At 36.7% G+C, this 15,238-nt stretch overlaps 1 protein-coding gene across 8 annotated transcripts; it reads left to right on the forward strand.

Annotated features, from left to right (window-relative positions):
• Positions 1-1,804: 1,804 nt before the first annotated feature.
• Positions 1,805-13,869, forward strand: LOC147519118 (uncharacterized). 8 transcript variants are annotated; one of them, XM_086590792.1, is made up of 5 exons: positions 1,805-4,033; positions 4,480-5,066; positions 6,341-7,302; positions 9,521-9,594; positions 13,369-13,869. In XM_086590792.1, exon 1 carries the CDS (start codon positions 1,885-1,887, stop codon positions 3,907-3,909), a length of 2,025 nt encoding a protein of 674 aa, XP_086446918.1. In that variant the 5' UTR covers positions 1,805-1,884; the 3' UTR covers positions 3,910-4,033; positions 4,480-5,066; positions 6,341-7,302; positions 9,521-9,594; positions 13,369-13,869. The 8 variants fall into 8 exon arrangements, 7 of the variants coding, with proteins under 7 accessions (XP_086446918.1, XP_086446915.1, XP_086446917.1 ...); XM_086590789.1 differs by lacking the exon at positions 13,369-13,869 and adding an exon at positions 11,342-11,815; XM_086590791.1 differs by lacking the exon at positions 4,480-5,066 and having other exon boundaries at positions 7,222-7,302; positions 13,369-13,864.
• The last annotated feature ends 1,369 nt before the right edge of the window (positions 13,870-15,238 follow it).

Consider the following 15,238-nt stretch of genomic DNA (forward strand, 5'->3'; position numbering starts at 1 on the left):
ACATTAGTACGTAAGATGGGCGATGATGATTTACCGCTAAATCATCATAAATCTAATAAAACTATTATACAAACTAGATCGAGTTTAAAATAATTCTATATGAAAATTATGGATTAATATCCTAAACCACAAAGTGGAGAGGCTATCTCAATTTGATTCCTTACTTTCCAAGTACTTATGCACCATAATTGTTGCTCATTAACGTATTTCGGTTTATTTTCAATAAAAATATATTCTGATTCAAAAATTTGCCGCTAAATCACCATAAATCTAAGAAAACTATTATACAAGCTGGAAGATAATTCTATTTAAAAATTACGGATTAATATCATAAACCACAAAGTGAATAGGATATCTCAATTTGATCCCTTAGTTTCCAAATACTTATGCACCATAATCGTTACTCATTAACATATTTCAGTTTATTTTCAATAAAAATATATTCTGATTCGAAAATTTGCCGCTAGATCACCATAAATCTAATCTAAAAAAACTACTATACAAACTAGATCGAGTTTAAGATAATTATATTTGAAAATTATGGATTATTATCATAAACCACAAGGTGAATATGCTATCTCAATTTGATCCCTTAGTTCCCAAGTACCTATGCACCATAATCACTGCTCATTAATGTATTTTGGTTTATTTTCAATAAAAATATATTCTGATTCGAAAATTTGTGTGAGACATTTTGTAAAACCTTTTCAGCACACAAAATATTTAATAGATCCTTGGCATATGCCCGGTCCAAAATCTAGTAGTAAACTAATAAAGAAAAAAAAATGCTAAGAGGACAACACTGCCACCTAAATGGCTAACAACCCAATTAACAGTTGCCACATTGCTTTGATGAAACTAGGAACTCCCATGTTGGGTTTATGAAAACAATGGAAGCAAAACTTGAAAAAATAAAAAAAAAAAATCCAGAGGGAAAAAATCACGGACTAACTTATGGGTTTTACATTCTCCTTCTCTTTGTTTATGTGTAAAGAAATTGGATTCTCTAACGGATATAGTAGAAAATAACAAATTAAAAACTGTTTAACGATTAAAATTTGAAAATAAAAGAATCATTTTATTTTAAAGAACTAAAAGAAAAAAAAACACAATCAAAATAACATCTCCATAACAACCCCTAACTAGATTGCGTTATTGGCATGTATAAAGTCTTCCTTAGTATTATGGTTTCTGATTTTAATCCATATCCAAATACCCGAACAAGGCCATCAAAATCTATAACCCTTCCAAATACCCAAAACCAAAACCAGTGAAATTAAAAGGGTCAATCCCTTGGTTATATTGTTTTTTATATGAAAAATAAAAAGCCACCTGCCAGAAAAGAGAGGATAGATTGCCAGTTTAAGCAAAGCGACGTGGCCATAGATGATTGGGCCAGGTAAAAGACAGTAGCAGTCTCGTAGAATCACTCTAAAGAAACATCTAATAGTAAACTAATAAAGAAACACTTTAATTTTGAAAAACATATCTTATATACAGGCTCAAACTTTGGTTTCTAAAGTGGCTCTAAAAGCACTCGGGACAAACGAAGTAGTGAATATATACGTACTAATTGAATTATATAATATTTTCAGCTTAAGCATTGACTCTGGTTCTACCGTTGTGTTTATTCACGATGTAGTTATTTTCTTGGCTGAACCTACACCATCTTAATCGATATCCAACAAGTAAGGTTGGTAGTGTGGTTGACTATTTAGCAAGTTTGGTCATCGGATACGTGGTAAAACACTAAAAAAAAGGTTACTCACTGTAATATTTTGTTGGTGGGTTTTGGGCTTTCTTGGGTTGTGTTGGGGTTTTGGGCTTCCGCTTTTAATGAGAAAAAGAGAGTGAAAATGCAACTGTTGCAGCCGTTAGCTCAAAATGGCGATGTTAAGGAGGGTTTCTTCTGCTACTTTCTCTCCTATCTTGCATTCTCTTTCCTTCTTTCGTTCCAAAACTACTACTACTACATATCAACCACGTCACTCATCAACCACTTCTGCCGATAAAGACCACTTTGATTTTCATTTATTAGTAAATTTAGTAAGAGATCGTTGTAAATCTGGAACCCTTGAGCTTGACGAGGCATTGGGTTTCTTTAATGAGTTGATTCGGTATCGACCCTTGCCTTCCATTCACCCTTTCAACCAATTGTTAGGAGCCCTTGTCAAGACCAAACACTTTTCTATTGTTTTATCTATGTACAATGCAATGGCTTCCCATGGAGTCCAACCTGACATTGTGACACTTACTATCATGATCAACTGCTACTCTTTTATGGGTTGGGTGGATTTCGGGTTTTCTCTACTGGGGACTATTCTGAAACGTGGGTTTGAACCGGATGCTTTTACTTTCAATACTCTTCTCAAGGGTTTGTTTACGGAGGGAAAATCAGCACCAGCTTTGGAATTGTTCAACAAAATGGTGGCAAATCGATATCCATGCAATGTTGTCACTTATGGGGTTGTCATCAATTGGTTCTGCAAATCATTAAATTCAGATGCTGCCCTTCAATTGATGAGCTCAATGGAAAAGGAAAAACTTAAGCCGGACATCCACATATACAGTATGATCATTGACTGTCTTTGCAAGAAATGTCGGGTGAATGATGCCGTCAATCTCTTTCAGGAAATGGTTTGCAAGGGAGTTGTCCCAAATGTTGTAAGTTACAACTCTTTAATTCATGGACTATGCAGCATTCGTCAACTGAAAGGAGCCTTGAGCTTGTTTGAAAATATGTCCAAAAGGAGCATCTCACCGAATGTAGTAACCTTCAACATTCTTGTCGATGCCCTTGGCAATGAGGGTAGGACCAGTGAAGCACTTCAGGTGTTAGAATTGATGCTTCAAAGAGGTATAACTCCTGATGTCATCACGTATAATTCTTTGATTCATGGCCTATGCATCTCCAGTAATTGGAACAAGGCAACTGAATTGTTGCATGATATGATCAGTCGTCGAGGAATCTTGCCAAATGTGCAAACATACAGTATTTTGGTTGATACTTATTCCAAAGAAGGGAAAGTTAGTGAGGCACATCAACTATTAGAGGAGATGATCCAAAGAAATATGGCACCTAACAGTATCACATACAACTCTTTGATGGATGGGTATTGTTTGCAAGGTCGAATGGAAGAGGCTGTGAATGTTTTTCTTTTAATGGTTGACGCTGGTCTGGAACCCAACATTGTTAATTGTAATACTTTGATTAATGGTTATTGCAAGGCTAAGAGAATAGATGAGGCTATGCAACTTTATGAGAAATTGAAGTGCAAGTGTTTGAATCCTGATCTTGTTACATATAACACCCTTATTGGTGGGCTATGTAAGGTCGGGAGAGTTGCGGACGCAAAGAAATTTTTTGAAGACATGCAAACTCATGGACAAAGTCCAAATATTCTCACATATGGTACTTTAATAGAAGGTTTGTGTGCTAATGGTGGTCTTTCTGAAGCAATGGAATTGATTCATTTGATGGAAAGCAATGGGTTAATAGCTAATGTTGTGATTTATAACAGTATAATTCACCACATGTGCACAGAAGGAAATTTGTTGGAAGCAAAGGAACTATTTTACAGCCTTTCTTCAAAAGAGGTGCTGCCCAACACCATAACATATACCGCAATGATCAATGGTTTTTGTCAGGAGGGCATGTTAATTGATGCTCAAAGTTTGTTCATAGAGATGGAAGAGAATAGTGTTGCTCCAAATGACCGCACGTTCAATAGCATGGTTCAAGGATTTCTCAAAGGCAGAAATTTTGAGAAGGCAGTGCAATTTCTTAAGGCAATGGATGAGAGGAGGTTCTCGGCGGATGCAAATACTATGTCTATGGTTATAAATTTGCTGGCTAAAGATGAACCAAATCATGAGAGTTTGGACATACTTCGTAATTTCTTGTTGTAAGGGTGAGCTGTGGATGATATTCTTCGGTTGGGACTGTTGTTATCAATCATGTTCTGTATGACCTGTTGTGACAAACAAGCTTTTGTTATCCTGGTACATCAGCTTGTAATTAATCTTGTAACGAGTACTTCCTCCAACCATTTTCTTGAATTTCATAAGTTTTAAATTTTTCTAATCGATAACTTAATATGTTCTTTTATTTTATTTTTATCATCCATTATATATTACCTTCAATTTAACGGATTATATCTCAGTTAATAGCATATTAGTATCCATACTATTAACTCGTACACAAAGTGAGGTCTTTCTAAACTATTGTTTGTTGTATATGATTATGTATATTCTTTGTATTTCTTAAGCTAATCTTTAAGAGCATTGATGCATTCGATATCTATGGTTTGCTGTATATTATTATGCACTCTTTGTATTTCTTGAGAGATTTTTGAAGAGCATTGATGTTTTCCATGTCCTATTGGAATACCATTTTGGTCAAAACTTAAAAGTACTATGTATGCAATATCTTATTGGTATGCCCATAGTTTGTTAAGAACATTTTCCATCTGTTTTCAGGAGAGTCTATGCATGTGAGATACCATTGGATAGCACTATGAACTTAGAAAGTTCACCTATAGGTAAAGTTATGTCTTACATGATAAAACCTAGGACATGGATACGACAGTGTAGATGGTTGGTTACGGTCTTACAGAAGCAGCTCACCACACTTGAAATTTTATTTTTTTATGCCAATGAGCCTCTTAAACTTACTAGTAGTGGATAAGTTTCTCAGAATGGTAATTCTCCATTAGTTCCCAAAACTCTGGAAAGAAAAAAAGCTTTTCCAATTACTTGGTACAAGCTGTATATTTCATGAAAGTGACATGTCCAAAAGTCATTTTCCTAATTCACTTTCCATGTCAGAGTTTCTTTTTCTTTTATCCTTGGCTCCCCATAGCAAATTCGCAGAGCGGTTGAGTAACTGAGCGATCAGATCTACCAAATGCCTATGGAATAAGGACAACAACTAGTATCGTTTGGAAGCTTAAGCTAATAGCAGACAGATCAATGTGGTGATAGGTCCCATACTATGATACCTGGATAAGGACTCAGGAACACAGTTACGTGGTACAACACATAATCTTAAATATATGGGGACAAAGGTACACTTACTGGTATTTTATTTTTTTAAGTCATTGTTTTTTGTGCACATGATTAAGTTATCATAGTGTCTAGATTTAACATTATATTATGGGAAGGCGGATTTTGTGGGGGTGGGCGAACCGGGAAAAGGATCTCTTGCAAGTTGCAATTGACTTCCTTTTCATTCTTGTTTTAAATGAGTGAACCAATTTCGAAAACACCTCCAGTGGTTCACTCATCCCACTTCAAACTAAGACTCCAAGAGTGAGGGAACTTTTACACGAGATGGAGATGACACGTTTTTGTTTTTAGCTCAAACGTTTTGAGAGAGAGAGAGAGAGAGAGAGAGAGAGAGAGAGAGAGAGAGATCTTCTTGAAGGCACTCAACTAGTGGGTAACATCTACAAATAATCGCCTAATCGCCTTGGATGAGTGATCTGCCTTTGAATAATGGCCTAATCGGTATCCCTTTGAAAGCTAAGCTGTGCAAAAAGTCTACGTGTTGGCTTATAGAGAGAACCTTTCTTACTTGACTACTGCAGAGACCAAGGTGTGGCATTTCTTTGCAAATTTAGTTAATTAATAATGGTACTGCAATTATAAATTTAGAACTGATTCGCGTATATGTTTCAAAAATGCCTATACGTTTCTTTGTTGAACAAACTACTTGTTTCTAAACATCACTTCCTGTTGATGTTACCGTTTGCTGAGACACTTAGACTCGGCGGAATATATGAATGCTGACTTCACTTTTATTGCAACCTTTTCAAACCCAAACCACAAGATGGACGTAAGATTTGACGGGCATAGAGCTCTATTTCCTTGATAGGCTTATTGCCACTCAAGCCCTTCAGCCCAGCCTTCGCCCTGAGGCGTGGAGAAGTCAGGTTGGGCTCGGTTCATATGATAAGAAGTGAGGTTTATCTGCCTTTCAATCACTCTATGAAACTGAGAAAGCAAGTACAGAGCAACAGAGTCAGGTATAACATTAAAGGGACATTTAGAGTGAGAGCCACGGCTGGTGTGACACATTTTTCGTATTGGTTACATGGGAGATGTCAACTTGTCATGAGTGGTCCTCCATATGGTGTTCTAGTTGCCCGCAGCTGCCAAATGAAGAGGCGAAAGTAGATGTAACTTACAAGATGTTATTAAAGTTGTTTTTGCATAGCTAATGTTTGAACTTTAAGTAAATATACTAAATGAGTACCAGTTTGTTGTTTTTTACTCTTTTAGGTTCACCAATCTTGCATGAGTTTTAGCAGACTTTTTGATCCTTTGAGTAATGTTGCAGGTGCCAATATAGTTCATAATATTGCTATGCGTGCTGGTGAATATGGACTAATCCATTGTTCAATAATTTTTGGTGCATTCTTGGGCCATCCTTACTCCTGGGTTCCTGTCAATTGTCGAATAGGGTCAGAGGATTCTAACCCTGATCTTGGTCAAAAAGATTTTTTGGATAGGAATTGGTTGTTTGTATCCCCTTATGGTATTGATGCTCCGAAAAATAACCCAATGGGGCCAAATGCGCCAAGCTTATCTGGACTTGGGTGCACCAGGGTTTGTTTCGGTTGCTGCAAATGATATATTGAGGGATAGAGGTAGGCTATACTGTGATGAATTGAGGAGAGTGGGTGGAAAGGGGAGGTGGAGTTGTTTGAAGTGGATGGAGAGAACCATGCATTTTATATCTTTGATCCTGATTGTTCCTCATCTGTTTCTTGTGTTGTGGTCATGTTTTAATACAATTATACAAATGAACGCAATATAGATTTATAGTCATGAGTTCCTTGTTCCTCTCCAATGCAACAACATGTGTCACTCCCTTCTCAAAAACTGTTTTTAGTTATAACAGCTCTTCTTTTCCCTCCAACTGCCCACTTCCAAGGCTTCTAAACAGAACCTATAATCCCATTTGCCTTCTCCCTCGTCAACTTCATTCAGGGTGAATTGCAGAAAGAGTAATCAAGAAGATGGCATTCTTTCAGTGTCCCAAGCTTATGATGTTCTTGGTGTCACTAGGAACTGCTCTTTCATTGAGCTAAAAACCGCTTTTTGATCAATAGTACTGAAAACCAATTCTTATTAGTTTGATGTATTAATTTAAAGTTATAGTCGGTATTATCTGGTTGATGTGATAACTGAATATTTATTTCTGTCTGGTTATTTTAGGTCAAGCAATTCCATCCTGATGTTCGGAAAGATTCTGGCAATACAGATATTATGATTCGTCGAGTGATTAAGGCATACAAGGTAATTCTTCCTGCCAGCCTTATTCTCCTGGAAATTTTCTGTAAATCACCATGGCCATATAACTCTTGTCAACTTTTCAAGTACTTTAACTGTTTTGGAAATTTGTTCTCCTAAGATGAAACAATTTTTTGTTAAGATAGTCTCAGATCTCCCATGAACTGTAACTGCTACCACATGAACTGTTTCTAATCAACTTAAATAATTTAATTAAAACATTTAATGGCAATTGACATCTGAGGATGCCTTCCTAAAAGCTGGCAGAATTTGTGAGGCAATTGACATTTGAGGATATTAATGTACAGTACTAATCTAGATATGCTAGGCTAGCTCAAGTGTCATATGCGTCTGTAGATAGTTCTAATACTTGAGAGTCTGTTACCAACAAATTGATAGGTTTACCAACCAAGCAGTGTGTACCCTGTGACTCAGCCGAAGCAGCACCTCAATTTTTTGATTCCAAAGGTTTATTTGCATCTGTATCTAGTATTTTAGTAGTAGCTTCCTGGTGGAACCATGTAAAGATGGTGGTATCCTGAAGTTGAACCGGTCGTTGAAAGCAAAAGAGTATTGCGCAGACTCAAACTTCTTTCAGGTGATAGTCAAAATTACGGATCAGAAAAAATTAAAAAATGTAGAAGTTACAACTAAGAAGAAGCTGTTCTCACTCTTGTTTTATTACTCTTTAACCTTAGTCGAAGGTACATCATCTTCACCAAATCTTGTGTTCTTAGGAGGTTTTTGGATGTTTAAGTTAAACTCTTCTTTCGGCTTGTGCCCATCCTTTGACCACGTCGATGCCCAAATACTACTACAAATTAAGACGGGAAGAGAAGGGGAAAAAGTAGGGATGGAGACATTAGGTTTTTTATTGGATTCCTTCCTTCTACAGAATGATCACTCATTATGTGGTCATTTGACCTCTTTGGTTACACAAGGAAGATTAGGATCTTAAATAAAAAGTCTGCATCTCTTAACTGAAATGACATTGAAGCAAGGATGTCGCAGTTGTTTATCTGAAGATCCAGTGATGAGAATGTTTTTCTTCAACACTTTTTGGTGTTTATTTGGACATTTATCCTGTCTCCTCAAGCTTGGGCTTTCTTTTCCGAGTTTGGAACCTCAACTAGCATTCCTTTTTTCTCATAGCCTCCACATGATGTACTCTTCTTTTAGTAAAGGCGTACGCTGTACAGCCATAGGCATTGGTATGAGTTCAATTAACTTATAGGCATTATACTAGCCATTTTTAGGCATCCTTTATAACTGGCGGTATCAGAATATGTCAGCTTTTAAGCGAATAGAAATGCCTTTTTTTCCTGGATTTGATGTTAGAGGATATGAATATGACAAATTGACGACTTAGCTTTTATGTAAACCATTGCGTTAAGATGATGCCTAAGTTAGCCACATCCATTTGCTCTCTATAGAACGAAAACAGACAACATTAGAATAGAAGTGTCAGCAATCTAATTTGTCTCTGTAGTAACACTTGAGACCTGAGAAGAGAGCATAGGCATAGGCATCAGTGCAACCAATTTATAGGCATCATACTAGGCGAAAAAGGAGTTAAAGTCATCATTTATAATTGGGGGTACCAGAAGATAAGAATATGACAGTTTTTTTGTAAATATAAATGCCTTCCTTTACGTGTCTTTTTGTCTCTTCCAATTTAATGTAGGAAGATGGAAGTATGACGACGAGTTTTTTTTTACCTGAAACCATTGCCTAATTAACCACCTCCATTGCTCTTTATACTTTTATAAACCAAAAGATACAAAATTAGAATAGAAGTGTCTGCACAAAGAATTTGACTGTGTTAACACTGCCACACTGGATATCTGAGACCAATCGCTGTATTTACCTGATTTTGTATTTGTGTAACAAAGAAGGGACGAACGCTTGAGTTTGAAGTGCAGCAAATATTCAAAGCATCTAATACATAGATATCGAGACACTAGACCTCAACAAGTTTAATTGATCAGTTTTAGTTGTTGGGCTTGTATGCTTCTTCCGAATTCCTATTACAGAGATCACAATGATTTGACGGAAGAACATTCTGTTTGACATCTGTTACTACCAAAGCTGTTTTATAATGTCTTTTTGACGTAATACCTAATGCTTTTTAGATTTTAAATAGTAGTTACTACTGGGGTAGGCATCATAGTTTTATATAGATCTTCAACTTTGACTTTTTATCATCATCCTGTTTCAAATGCAGGTGACCAGGTCATGTCTCGAACGTCATCTTTTTGGTTGAACAATGTTAAAATTGAAATCTGGAAGCTTCTACTAGTAAGTGTATCTACTTCCAAGTCATAACTTGGAGATTTCCGTATTTTCCTGGACTTTTTCTGCTGAAAATTGCTGCATATTCAAATTTCATGTTACATATTATGAAAAATGCTTCAGGTAGAGGAGTTTATAGTTATTAATGACTGTCCTTAATTTGATTCCGCTTATAGAAATAGCCAAAGTTCTATTGCTTTAGTAGAACATCAGAGAAGCTTTGGCGTAAGCCTTCAAGCTAGTTATACGAAAGTTGGACATGTTGTTTCATGTTTGAAGTAACCAAATCAGAACTCCTTTTCTTCTTTGTATGATCGTTCAGCTCTAGCCTGTAGGAGGATTTGAGCCACTTGAGAAAAGTAAAGACCCTAAAGTAATGCTTGATTTACCAAGATAGTGGACTTACTGACTTACTCTTTTTAGTAAAAGACATATTGAGCTTTGTTTCTATGTTTCAGTGGTTGTTTGTCTGTTTGTTTATTTTTAATTTTTAATTTTTATTGCTTTTTATTTATTTTTGTTGTTGTTTTCATTTGGTGAGATGGTGAACTGTTTTCAGAGGAGCCCCTAGTAGCATTTGCACAATCTGATAGGCGTGTAAGAAAATGTAAAACCTAGATTACCAGGTATGAGGAGAAGACGGTCTTAGTGTATGATACTTAACAATAGTTAGGCACTTATGAAGTAGGATCTAAAAGACAAGGGGAATAAGATGAATCAAACTATTTACATTGCTTCATTTGAGGAAAGGACATCACTGAGGAACTACCCTTCTATGCAGTTTTCAGGACTTCTACACATTGCTCGGATTGTTGCCTAGTAAGATTCTTGAAAGATTGTCTTGCTGCTATATTACTATAGACAACTTTGTTTTCTTTTTTTGAGAGGTTACCTAAAGCTCTGGTTAGTCCCAAATAGTGTAGTCTCTATCCTGAGGCTATAATATTTCACCTCCCCAATACAAGCTCAGACTACCATGTGATCTCTCTTATAGCCCAAACCGATTTACTTCATGGCCTATACCATATAGGCATATAGGTTTTAAGTTATGATGGATTTATTAGCTGGATGCTAGTTGTAGTATGCTAGTCTGCCTACTCTTCTTTTGCTATATCAACAGAAGCCGGCATGCATAAGGCTGTTGTTAGTGTTCACATTTATTATGCGCTTTAAACAACTTTGGGGGATTGTCTTTTGAGCAATTTGTTTTCAGTTTTGGTAAAATATGGTGAACAGAATGGATTACAGTCTTTATCTCTGTAAATACTTTTGTGCAGCGTTTTTGGGGTAAAAGTGGTTTCAAACAGGGCTAGTTCCTTGAAAATGTGATGTCCTCTTACACGAACAAGGCTTCCTATGTTTCATTTTTGTTGACGGAGACACAAAATTCATGCGTAGTTTCAATCTAAGAATTTTGGATAGCCAAATCATTTTATCTAAAAATACTTGTTTTTGCTTCCCCCGAGACATTTAGATATCCTAGCTCAATTGTTAGTGTGTCATATGGCTGTCTTGACAGATGTTTGGTCAAGTTCTAATATTTGACAGTCAGACCTTGAAAATTGATAGTGTTTTTTTACCAGATAAGGTGTACCATGTACCTTTGAGGTTATCCCATCCTTCACAGGAGAAGCAGCTCAGTTTCTTGATTTTAAAGCTTTATTTTATATCAAAGAGTTGTTTTTCTGTGATTCATATTTTAATCTATTAACTACTTGTAATTCATTTTCATATATATATATATTGATATTAGGTTCCCTGGGCGCGACCTTGTAAAAATGGCGGTGTCCTGAAGCTGAGCCAGTCATGGAAAGTAAAGAGTTTTACTGAGACCCAACTTCTTTCAGATGATACTAGAAGACTAGTAGTTAGTCATTGAAACATGAGAGTAGAAGGCTCGAAGCTACTCATTACTGCCATCAAAAGCGTAGGCATGGGCATCGCTCAAACTGATGGAGTGAATTCATAGATGGGCTGAAGAACATCTCCTTTGTTGGTGTCCTTTCAAGTCAGAAACAGAACGAGCCCAAACCTAGGCTGAAGAACCCGTGGCTTTTATAGGCATCCTTTTAAGTCGAAATCTGAGTTGAAGAGCCTAGTAGAACTCAACTTACTAACTTAGAACTTGTTAAATTTCTTGTACCAAGAGATTATGTTAGGAAGCTATTACTGAATACTAATGGTAACTCGGTACCCAAAAAAGAAATTTAAAAACTGATTCCTAAAAGGAAATCTCGATTAATCGTTTATAGCAAGGGCCAAAAATCAATATAAATCATCGCCCTGCTACCACCTCAAATCTTGTCCATTGCATCTTTCCCAAATTTTGCTGAACTCAGAAGCATGGTAACAGAATGGCAAATACCCGGGGACATCCTATATGATATCTACTCAAGATTACCAATCCAATCCCTCTCTCAATGCAGGTTTGTATGCAAAGATTGGCGCAAATACTGGTATAGTTTTATTAGTGATCGTCTTTTTTTGAAATTGTACCATTCTAGAAATAATCACGAAGATCCTCTTGTACTTTGCTGCACCGATAAAGAATATAGCAATCTCTACTTGACCGACCATGAAACCTCTTTGAAGGCCCTTAATACTTGCCTACTCTTACCCCCCAAAAAATTCAAAATAGTCGGTTCTTCTAATGGTTTGATGTGTCTGTCTACTAATGATCGATCTTTCTATATCTGTAATCCCATTACAAGAGAGATCTTGGAGCTTCGAAAAACTATCATTACTGGCGTGGTCAATCTGGATTTGCCTTTGATGTTACTACCCGCACATTCAAGGTCGTTTATAGTTTGGTGTGCGGCTATGATGGCTATATCTGTACTACGGTCTATATGTATACACTTGGGTCTGGGACTTGGAGAGCGGTTGATTTTGTTCCCGCTATTCTTCGCTTTAGACCCGACTCTTCTCAGGTTCTCTTACATGGAGTACTACATTGGCTAACAGATAATGTTGACGATCCATACAAAGGATGTATTGGAGCCATAAATATTGCAACTGAAAAGTTTGATACCATAAGGCCGCCTCTTGTCAAAACCAATGAAAGAAAGTTAGCGAAATATGCAATTCTGGGGACGCTAGGTGGTTATCTCACGCTGTTTTTTGATATATTCGATGACCAATTCGCCATATGGGTTAGGAAAGATTATAGGAGGGCCAACTTTTGGACACAACAATACTTTATTAAGAAGGAAACACTTGGGCCATTGTGGAGCGTGCCTTTGAAAATGTTTAGAATGATGAAGAATGGAAGTGTTTTACTTCAAGGCAGTGATGTTCTAGGTTACTATGATTTGGAAAAGAAAGAATTTCAACCTATTCCAATTCATGGAGTTCCGTCTCAGTCTGATCAATTTGAAGCTGTTGTTCACAGGGGCAGCCTTGCTTCACCTGCAAGGATTGCTCGGGGTTGCTATTGCTGGTGCAGAAATTCATTACATGGAAGAAAATGTTTAACACTTAAGTTAGGACTTCATTTTTGAGTTATATTGCAATTTTCTTTTAGAATTATTAGCCTTCAGTTTCAAGCCCTGCTATACAGGTTTCCTAATAAACTATTTATCTAGCGGAATAAAGTCTCTAATTCCAACATGTTTACATGCTTGGGATTTTGGGAACTACAAGCCATGTCCACAGATCTGCACCATTCCTGTTATATGGCTTCACAAATGACAAATCTTATAGTTTGTATGAAACTGTTGACTGCATTGTAAGTTTTGATCAGAAACTAGCATTTTTCCTATATTAATGCATCTTTTTCAGGTTTGATGCATCCTTAACAATGGGAACTGGATGGGCTGGTGCTGGGAGCATAGTAGGGAACAGTGGAGACAAATGAGTAGGAGCAGCAGTTAGGACGTTTAGAGCTAGGAATGCTGAAGAAGTAGAAACGAAAAGCGTGGCCATTAACCCTTAAGTGGTAGTAAAACTAGCAAAGCTAAAACCTTTGGATGATGGATTCGAGGAACAAAATTTGCTTTTGAGGGAGTGCGTGGAGGTCATTACGGCTTTTAATGAACCAAGATGTCACCGGGCACTGGAAGTCTGGAAGCACTTAAAAACTCCATTAAGTCACTTCTTTCAGTATTTAGTAGGTGCTAACTAGCAAAGTCGGTAAAACCTTTGGATGATGGTACCAGAGGTCTGGGGCTCGAACCCCGCCAGCATCAAAGAGTTACTAATCTCATTTAAAATAGGCTTACCAATCCAAAAAAAAAAAAAAAGTTTCAATAATTTTAGTCTTTTTAGATGCATGAGTAGAGACTTTAATGGGGGCCTTCCTGATCAAAGGCCGGGTGGCTACCATCAGCTAGGGAGAGAGGATCTTTCAAAGTGTATGCTTGAAGTGAACTTGTTGCCTATTTCAGTATAATTTATAGGGTTAACTATTATTATTACCCCACTAGATGAGCTAATTATGATTCCCATTGGATGGGAATTTAGGGTCTTTCTCCAAATAAAAAATTAAATTTGACTTTCTTTTTTTTTTCCTTTTTTTTTTGTACCGGAAGAGACCCTAATTTCCCATTTAGTGGGATGAAATTCTAATTGGCTCATCTAGTGGAGGTGTAATACTAGTTAATCCTAATTTATATACAATATGCTAATAGAAAAAAGAAAAAAAGACAACTGGCAAAGGTTCTACCAGACCACCACCAAGATCACATCAAACTAATGGCAAACCTAAAATCGCTAGGAACCAGGGCCAGTGGTTGTTGAATTTGTCCAAAACAACTCCCTGTTCTTGTGACTCACTAGATTGGGACTTTAATCCCTGGCTGCTGGAACCCGCCCATAGACCGGAGGCTAGCCCCAATATAAAGGGGTTCTAAGAAGGCCCAAACATTAGACCTCATCCGGGTGTTCATGCAGGGACAATGTGCCATGTACTTGGTTGATTCTGGTTTGAATTATTATTGCTTTTTATAGTTCCATTCTATGGGACATTTTAAGGAAAATCAAAATCACTCTACAGAGGTCATAAAAGAACAATCGGATTTTATCATCATGTCTTTGCCAGCCGCTTTTATATAAAGCTCTGTGCCTCAGTCTAACTAGTGCATGTTGTAGTTTAGGGGCTATTTGTTTTTTTGGGTTAAGTTATAAGAGGGTCTTATAAGACCATGTGTTATAAGAGGGTCTTATAAAATGGTCTTATAAAGTGGTTTGTTTTTCATTTTAAGTTTCTCTTATAAAAGAGATTGTAAAAATAGAAAAAAAAATACATAACATCTTATAGATGGTTATTTGACAAATATAACCCTACTTTTACATCACATTTAACATGAATAGATTAATTTGAAACAAAGATATAGTTTGATTTTTCGATTTCAAATCAATTTTGATAATTATAATATCGATTTTAGGAAACTACTTTAATTGGCAAAAGTGTAGTGGTCTTAATAGCACGGTGGTGGTGGTAGTGGAAGTGATGATATTTGTCTTAATAACACGGTGGTGGTAGTGGTAGTAGTAGAAGTGGTAGATATCTTAATAGCACGGTGGTGATGGTGGTGGTGGTGATAGTCTTAATAGTACGGTGGTAGTGGTGGTGATGGTAGTGGTAGTGGAGGTGATGATATTTGTCTTAATAACACGGTAGTAGTGATGATGGTGGTGGTGGTTTTAATAG

Source organism: Coptis chinensis, chromosome 2 (assembly GCF_015680905.1).
Source record: "Coptis chinensis isolate HL-2020 chromosome 2, ASM1568090v1, whole genome shotgun sequence".
NCBI lineage: Eukaryota > Viridiplantae > Streptophyta > Magnoliopsida > Ranunculales > Ranunculaceae > Coptis > Coptis chinensis.